This window comes from Zonotrichia albicollis, chromosome 2, assembly GCF_047830755.1.
Source record: "Zonotrichia albicollis isolate bZonAlb1 chromosome 2, bZonAlb1.hap1, whole genome shotgun sequence".
NCBI lineage: Eukaryota > Metazoa > Chordata > Aves > Passeriformes > Passerellidae > Zonotrichia > Zonotrichia albicollis.
Genome location: NC_133820.1, coordinates 16,890,422 through 16,899,707, shown reverse-complemented (window position 1 = coordinate 16,899,707; position 9,286 = coordinate 16,890,422). Strand labels below are relative to the sequence as shown.

Sequence of the window (9,286 nt, the reverse complement as noted above, 5' to 3'; positions counted from 1 at the left end):
TAAATTAACTATCATTCTACTCAAGCTCTTGTGGCTTGTAAATCTTCACACAAAGTTGGTAATTGTTTCCATGGGATAAAATCAAAGGCACAGGTGTCTTTGACTCCATGCCAGGTCTCTCAGCCCCCTTGCCAGGGCCTCGAATCACCCAGGCCAGCCAGAGAAATGTCCTGGGTCCCGACACTTTTGGTTTTGTTTGCATGAGGAATAACAGAAACACAAAAGAAAGGGTGAGCCATCCTCACAAAAAGTACTTCCAGCAGTGGAAAGCACATCCTCCAAGTGGTGCTGGGCACCACAGTGACCTTCAGGAGCCTTCCAAAGGAAGAAATTAAACCCCCAACGCCGGTTGCGTGTTTCCTATATCACTTTATTGACCGCCACTGACCACGTTCTCAGGTTGAACGCCAGATACCAGCAGGAGAGGTGGAGCTACCCTAGAGTTACAGGAGAGCAAGGGAGACAGCGTGTCAAACACAGGCTGGGGAGAGCTGGCTGGGGATGGGAAGCCTCTGCACAGTGGTGAGCCCCCCTCTCTCCCCCCCAAGGGCCTACAAAGACGGTGGAAAGACGTGCTTGTCCTCCTGTCAGTTGTCCCAGAGGGAAATGACAGGGCAGAGGTGTGAACAGAGACACTTAAACACTTTGCTGAAAGAAAAAAAAAAATACACATTGCAACCCCCCAAAGGTGAGATGTTATTGGTAATTATTATTATTATTATTATTGTTGTTATTATTTCTCCTGCAGTTGCAAGGAACTCATGGCAGGTTCGGGGCCTTGAGTGTCGGGCTTGGCTCTGTTGCTGTTTGAGAGTAACCAGTTGTGGGGTACAGCAATTCTGCAGGGCTTTTCCCCTGTCCCAAGCCTTGCCTCGAGGCTTGGTGCACCAGCAGCCAGTGTTACTCGTGCACTCCTTCCTGCCTGATGGTGGAAATGGGATACAGCACCAGACAAAGACCCTTTCAGCAAGTACAGCAGCATGGCAGCACTGCCATCCATGCCATCCCCACCAGGTTTAAGCTTCCAAGTCCACCAGCCGCTCACCCAGCCCCCCGTTCCATCTGAGGGAAGAGGGGGAAAACAAAAAAGAAGAAAACAAAAAAAAGAAGGAAACAAAGTGGGGGAGGAACCAAGAGAAGAAACCCCTCTAGACATTCACTGATATCTACGCCAAGGCTCTGGGAGCGGGACCTGCAGGTGGTGGCAGCCGGCCCAGCGCCGCCGGGCTCAGGAGGAGGGCGCCGAGCTGGGCTTCTCCTCCCGGGACACGGGGATGGGCCTCTCGCTGTGGCTGGCGTCCATGTTGGAGGGGACCTTGGGGCCCGAGAAGGTCAGCATGCCATCGTTGGACAGCGAGCAGGTGATGGCAGCCTGGTCCACGTTGGCAGGCAGGCGGTACCGGCGGTGGAATTCCCGGGAGATGTAGCCATGGTCGTCCTGAGAGGCAGTGGGGAAAGGGGGGGAAGGCGTGTCAGAAACTCCCCGTGCCTCCCTTTGTCCATCTCCCACAATCACCCTGGTTTATTGTGACACTGCACTGCCAGGACTGCTGGGCATGCCTCTGCTGGGGTTAACTTCACAGGTTTGTCCCCCCTGACACCTGTGAAGCTGCAAGAGCTGAGCACAGCAGCAGGGAGTGATTTTGGCCATAGGTTTGATCCCAGGCTGGGATTTGATTTGGGCTTCTGATTTCAAAGGATGCTTGGAGACAAAGTCTGGAGGCCTGGGAAGGTAAAGGCAAGGCAGATGTGTGCAGCCATGCATTTATTTATCAGGCTGCAATTCTGTGTCAGCCAAAGTACACAATCCTGGCCCCCTTCTTTTTTTGGCCAAAAGAATGAGAAGTCGCAATTATTTTTTTAAAGTTGGCCATGAGAATAATAACTATATTTAAAAATACATACTGTTTCCAGGCTAGAGCCTTGTCTAGCCAAAAATGTGTATGAGAAAATTAAACCCCTGCTGGTATAATTCACTTTTCAACCCCCACAGATATTTCCATGACATCCATGTTAAAAGTTTCCAAGCCTGAGGCACTTGGTTGGTTTTCTTTTGTTTTGTTTGCTCTTGCTTTTCTCTCCCAGACTGGCATATAAAAACTCTGTTTTCACTAAGGATTCTGGCTTATGAAAACTCAGCCATGCTTCAGTAGTGCCAGATGATGTTCTGTGTCTGGCTCAGTGTTATTAGTGAACAATGGACATGGTCATCTGATGGTTATGGAAGATGATGATTGAAAATAAACAAAAGAGGGGTGGATTAGCTTGTTATTTTCAGATATCAGGTGGGGGCTCTATGGAAACAGCCCATGCCAATAATGACAATTCATAATTAACTCCTTCTTCTGATATAGTCATTTTTTTTTTCCTTCAGCTGAGAACTGTTGGAAAGAAGGAAAACAGAGCTGGACTCTCCAGCTGCTCCACCATCACCATCACTTCCACTTACCTGCCTTTCACTGTGCTTGCCATGGATTTCCACAAAGTCGTCAATAATCTTCACGCTCAAGTCTTCGGGAGAGAAGTGTTTTACATCCAGCATGATTGTGAACTTGTCCCGATCAGACCTCACCTGAAACGAGCATTGTCACACAGTGAGGCCCCAGCTCTGGCTGTGGGGCACTGCCAACATCACCACAGGTCAAAGTACAAAAAAGGGGTGCTCTGGCACTTTTCCTTCTGTGACTCTGGGCCTCAGCAGGGTCTTCTTCCCATTGTGGGGACCCAGGGAGAGTGAGAGGGCGTGGGAGGTGTCAGGGTCACTGGGAGGCTGTGGGAGGTGTCAGGGTCACCAGGAGGCCATGGTTGGTGTGTCTGCACCTTGGCTACTGCTCTGGGGAGAGGTGTTATTATCCTTGCTGCTATTCTTGCACTAAAAGGGGACCCTTTAGCACTTAGTGACCTGCCAGATAGGCCAGGCACAGAGAAGGGATGGAAACCAGTGTAAGACTCTCTGGGAGCACGTGTTTTGTCCTTTCAGTGATTTATGATTTCGTTGTGGTCGTAGCTCTGGGAGGAAAGCAGTAAGAGAAGGCTACAGAAAGCACCTGTACCTGAATTTCAGATCACAGACCCCATAGCTACACATTCTCCTACAGAAAATTGCTCTGGGGTCCTTCAGTGAGAGATTGCAAAACCACCAAGCTCCCAAGGTGGAGAAAACTCCCACTTGCCAGGGTCCTCTCCCAAGGCGAGCTGCCCTCACAGGCACTAATTCTGGCAGCAACCTTGCTCTTCTTCACTACACAGGTGGTGGGCACAGAGGAACAAAACCAGCCTTTTTGTGTTGGAAACAACCCTCAAAAGGAGCCAGAATGGTTTCTGTTTCTCAAAGGGAAGCTTTGTCCCCAGTGAGGGCTCCCCTTTGTGCCCAAGAAGGGGTGGGTGGGCTGTGCCTGGCAGTGGCTTTGGGGTCTTCCTTGTCCAGGAAATGTGAGATGTGGGTGGAGAGGAGCAGTTGGAGGCACAAGGAGGGAGAGGAAGGAAAGGAGAAGAAATCAAAGGGCCCCCTTACCTCTGAAATGCCCGACTCCAGCACGCTGCGGAAGAGGGACTGCCTGTAGTAGGGGCTGATAGTGGATGAGAACAGAGGCAGGAGGTCATACTCGAGGAGACCCTCTCCAAAAAACTGGTCAAACAAACGGCTTGGAATGAGGGGTCCCAGAGCACGCTTGAACCAGGGGTGCTGGATGGTAATGTCCATGCTGCTGCTGCTGCTGCTGCTGCTGCTGCTGCTGCTGCTGCTGCTGAGACCTGTGGCTGCAAGGGGAGAGCAGAAGGGGCAGCGCCGCTGCTGGGGAGACGGCGATGCCTTGGCTGGAGTGCAGCCCCAGGGAAGCTGCCCCTATATATACCGGCCTGGCAGAATGAAGGCATTAGCAGGATTCCTCTGGAAAGACATGATCTCATGATGGAGGCAACGTGGTCAGCAGAAATGCGGAGACTGACCTGGAAATGACAGTCTGGTTGGAATCGGTGCCAGATGTCCTGGAGGGATGATGCCAGGCAGCAGGCTGCGAGGCACAGGGTGCCCAGGGGTGCTGGCACGTCCCCTGTGGAATCAAGCAGGCTGAGCAGGACACCCCGGTGGGCAACTCAAAGATGCTTCTGAAAGAGATCTGCTCCATGGGTCTTCGCAACCTGACCCTGGGTTTCATTAATTTGCTTCTTTTCTGCCCCTCCTCAAAGCAGAAACTCAATATTTCTTCCAAATAAATGCAACAGCTTTCCTCCAAGCAAGGAAAAAGGGTCGGTTTCAGGTTGAAGAAGGGGGAACTTTTTTGTAACTCACTACAAAGTGCTTCTGCCACTCAAGAGGGGCCTGACGCTCCTGGCACAGGGATCATGGCAGGACTGGCAGGGAAGCAGGGCTAACAAATGATGCAGAGCATCATTTTTTGTCTGACAAAACAAAAACTTTCAACAAAAAATACTTTTGCTAAAGAAAGAAAGAAAAATAAGCTTGGTCTCCCACCGTAACATCGGTCCCAAAGCTGCTCTTGAGAGTGTCCTTGTTTTGATTTAGGAGTGATGTGGGAGATCCATTTATCTCATGGTGTCACAGCACAGATCCTGCTTAACATGCATTTCTGGTTACAGCTGTTTTTCATTTCTGTTTCCCTAAAAGCCTCCTTTAAGGGGTCAGCTGGCACCCTGGGCTGCCGGGCAATGGGCACCGTGCCCGCCGCCGGAGCCGCAGGCTCTGCCAGAGAGCTGAGGTGGCTGGGCTCTGAAAGGGCAGCCAGGCTGCCCAGCTCCACAGCAGGGCTCACAGCCTGTGGCCACAGCTGAAAACCCATTTCCATCACATCCAGAGATGCAGGGGTTGTGTTCCAGGAGCCTCTGAGCAGCAGAAACACCCATGCTGGGAGTCTTGTGCACCTTTTACAGCCAGCAGAGAACAAAAGAAAAAGAGGAGAGGGCACTTCCAAAAGGCACTCCAGATACAAGGGGCTGAATCATCCTCTCACATTGTCAGGGACTACAGAAACTAAGGGTGGTTGAGATCTTGTCCTCTTCTTTGGGAGAAACCAGATCATTCCAGGCCAGAGGAGCCTGAGAAAAGCACTGAGGCTTTTCTAGCACTGAGTGATATCCAGTTGGGAATCACCTGGCATCCAGGCACTGTGTGGTCTTGGAAAATCCTTGACTTTGGAGGAATTGTAGGAGCCAGAAGATCCTGTTACAGAGACTTTCCTTCATGAAAAACAAAACCACCCAAAACCACAGTAAAGGCTACTAAGAAGACAGACAAGAGCTTAGGTTCCACCTTACGTGGCTCCAACAAGAAAAGGTCCCATGATCTGGCCTTGGCTCTCAGGCATGAAGGATTTTCTAAAATCAGGTGTTAAAAACAGATCAGTCACTCCTCAAGCCATGGTGGGGGAAACCACAAGAGAGACCTAACCCCTCATTTATTCCCATTATACCAAATTTGTCATTTTGTTAGAGGAATTAAGGGGAAGCAAATGAGTCATGAAGCACTACCAAGATTTTTTTCTTCAAGAACTCTGTGAGATTTGTCCTGGCAGTGGAAAAAAAATATCTCTCGTCAGCCAGCCAGTTCCAGAGACCTGCTAACCTGTATTTATCCAGCTGGCAGCAGTGACCTGATGCAGAATCCATCACCTGATGTGCAGGGTAAGAGGAAAAATGAGAGGAGAGATACAGGAACAAGTTCAAATCCCAAAGCACTCACTGGAACACACAAAGCAAGTTATTTATTTGGCTGGTAGAGGAACTGTGGGAACTGTGCTCACACAGAAAATGAGATTTGGGGGTCTGACAGACCATTTGGGCCCAGGTGAGGGGTGAGGTGTGAATGCCATCCCTAAAGGGTGTTGGGAACATCCTCTCTGTGTTTCCCAAATCAGGGGTTATGGTGGGAGCACAGGGAGCAATGCACACAATGGCAGGATCCTCTCTGGGCATCCTTCAGTCCTCACAAAACTGCCAAACCCTTCAGCTCTGACCTCCAGAGTGTCCCCCAGATTATTCCCTGGATTATTGAGGCCAGGAGGAAGGAGGGAGCCCAGGCTGCTTTAAGCCAAATCCAACCAGGCCTTGAACACTTCCAAGGATGGGGCAGCCACAGCTTCTCTGGGCACCCTGTGCCAGTGGGCAATATACAGGGAACCAGAGCCATCTGTATGTTCAGAGAGATGAAAGGAATTGACTTGTGAGAGAAAAATGAGAAATATGTCTTCAAGTGAATTTTATTTGAATTTATGTATATTACCACACACTCAAATAATTGAAAAGCATCAGCCAACTTTGTGGTTTTATGTCTTTATTTTCTTCTGGACCTACATTTTCATGGCTTTCCCTAGAATTAATCATATCCATATGTCTTAGGCAGACATTTTTGTCCTTTGTGGGCAAAAATATTTCCCTGAAATGTAAATACCATTTACAGGTTTTTTTCTGATGCAGACTTCACACTGCCTGTGTGTCTCTGGGGAAAAGACCAATCTCCTGAGATGCATCACATGTGACTTGCAATGGTCTAAAGCTTCTGTGTCCTGTTCAGATGAGTTGTCCATGCTGCCTGGGGGGACAGATGCCTCCAGATCACATCATCATCATGTGGGTGAGCAGAAAGGTGGAATGAGACCCCTTTAGCAGTGTCTGTGTCTCAGGAGGGAGCTGAGGAGGCAATTCTAATTCTAATTCTAATTCTAATCTCCTTCTGCACAAGCAAAGCTGCTGAGATGAATCCCATCCAGTGGGAATTTGGTATGAGAAGTGATCATTTTGCATCAGTTCAGCAGCCCAGACCTCACAAGACACGCAACATTTGAGCATCATTATCACCTGCTGAGCAACAGCAGTGAGATTTGTTGGCAGAAATTGAATGGAAGAAAATTAATGCATATGGTCATGAACACATCCCAGAGCAATGCATCAAAGGCAGTTTTTCCCCAAATATTCATTGCAAGTTTAGAACATGAGTCAAACTGAGGAATTCCTCCAGAATGTTCTGCTGTCCAGCTTACCTTTGAAATAATCCCTTCCTAAATCATGATGTGTAATTGCCAGCATGGGAGTGAGACATTTAGTAAAGGATAAACTGAAGAAATCCCAGACCACGTTCCTGAGTAAAGCTGCCATCAGCAATCCCAGCCCTTGCTTGTGTTTAGCTGCTCCCAGTTTGTCTCCATGACTGACTCCCACCTCCTCATTTCCAGATGAGTCCAGGGCTGTCTCCAACCCCCTTGCCAAGCTCTGTGCAAGCCCAGGGTGAAGAAAAAAGCAAATTTTGAAGTGCAGCTGACACTGGTCAGTTGTAGTGACTGGGGAGGGTTTGTAGGAGATTCTGAAGTGCTGACAGAAGGGAGGTTCCTGTTCCCATCTGCTTTGCTGCAGCCCCAGAAGAGCCAAGAAAGACAGACCCTGCTCTGATCTGCACTTCTGCTCAAGTCAGGTGTACCCTGTTGTCACTGTCAAATTTTCTGAAAAATCCTTCACCAGGATTGTTTCTCCTGGGAAGCTGAGAAGCCTCAGAGAAAATGAAAACAATAATTATCTGATTGCTTCTCCTGTGTTTGCTGCTTTGGAATGTGGTTGGAGATTGTTTATCCAACAGGTGATTGTTTGATTGGTTTCATGTGAATTGTTTTAACTTTATGACTAATCACCTCCAGCTGTGTCTGAGGAGTCAGTCACAAGTTTTTAGTTAGTATCTTGTTAAGCCTTCTGTCTGTATCCTTTCTCTGTTCTTTAGTGTAGTTTCAGTATAGCATTCTTTAATATAATATAAGTACATAAGATAATAAATTAGCCTTCTGAGAACAGGGAGTCAGATTCTCAATTTTCCTTCATCCTGGAGACCCAGCAAATACCACACTCTGTCACCCTGCAGAGGATGCAATCTCCTTCCATGAGATAGTTCTAATGGAAAACAGGAATGCATCCCAGTGTTTTTTCTTTCAAATACACATATCTACCCCCAAAATACAACTATATTCATCTAAAAGGTCCTCTGTGTTTAGATGTCAGCTTTTTAGTCATGATATAAGGGATTGAGCAATCTCTGGCAATATTTAATGATAAAATTGTTGCAGCATGCCAGTCAGACTGTTTCCACTTCATAGAAATCTCTGAGTTACAAAAACAAGATCATGAGAGGGACATGAAGCTACAGTAAATAATAATGTGATTTTTTTTTGCAAGTTTTCTTCCTGCCACTCTTGCTGCTGTAGAAAATACCACTTAACGCATGTAAGAAAGCTGCTGAGTGGGAAAAAGAAAGAAAAGACCATGTTTTTCTTAATCTTGCATAGATCAAGCTTTGGAAAGGATGCAAGAAGTCAGTATGAAGTCATAGAAGTCAGAATGCAAGCAATCAAGCACAAAGGGCAGGCTCACTCCTGGTTATCAGTTTTGGCTGCTAAGCACTTACTAAAAGCTTTTCCTAGAAATGACCACAGAGCAATTTTTTCTTTCTTTTTAAGGGAAAAGTCCTGTTTTAATAAGACTCATTTCCTGTTCCTCATGGCCAGGAGCTTCAAAACTTTCCACCACGGTGGACCTGGGATGCTGATGGAGGAAGGAGCAGGTGATTATAACAGCAGTGAGACTCATTTCTCTCCCCACCAGACACGATGGAAAGCAGGACAGCAGTGATCCTGATGAGTTCTGGGTGCTGGTGACATCTTGTTGAAGTTTATAAGGGATGGGAGGAAGGGAGGCCACGTTATCAGTGCAGTTTACACCATGCTTACCTGGGGTTGGGGCTGCAGGCCTGGCATGAGAAATGGCAGGCACTATTTTTTTTTTAATTAGATTAATCAGTGATTCTTATTAAAAGCAAAGACCACTTGAAAACAACTCTTGGGGAATAGTTCACAACAAAAAAGAAGCCGGTTAGTAGGTCACTACATGCTGAGCACCTTTGAAAAAAACAAAAACCCAAAAAACCACCACCAAACTGGGCTTGCTTTTTTGCAGGGATTTGCAGGGCTCTCAGGAATATGCTGGTCTCTCTGTAAGACCAGCATATCCCTGAGATCCCTGCAAATTCCTGTGCCTCTCAAACAGCCCTGAGCTGCCCAGCTGGGAACAGGTGAGCAGCCCCTGCCCTCCAGACTCTTGGCCAAGCTTGTCCTGGTGCAAACCACCACAACCCTCCCTTCCCTCACCTCTGCAGCTCCTGCCTAAGGAATGGTCAGCCCTGTACCCCCAGGTTTGTCCCAGGTGGTCCCCACTCATGCTGACATGGCTTTTGTTGCAAGAAAAGGGGCAAAGCTGCTGAACACCAGAGCCAGGGAGGGAACAATCACAGCGG

General features: G+C 48.1%; 1 protein-coding gene across 1 annotated transcript; it reads right to left on the bottom strand.

Moving 5' to 3' along the window:
• Window positions 1–1,182: 1,182 nt before the first annotated feature.
• Window positions 1,183–3,703, bottom strand: CRYAA (crystallin alpha A). Its single transcript, XM_005488999.4, has 3 exons — window positions 3,515–3,703; window positions 2,450–2,572; window positions 1,183–1,438 (listed from the first exon to the last, which is right to left on the bottom strand). The coding sequence occupies exons 1-3, from the start codon at window positions 3,701–3,703 to the stop codon at window positions 1,229–1,231; spliced, it is 522 nt and encodes a 173-aa protein (XP_005489056.1). The 3' UTR covers window positions 1,183–1,228.
• Window positions 3,704–9,286: the final 5,583 nt, after the last annotated feature.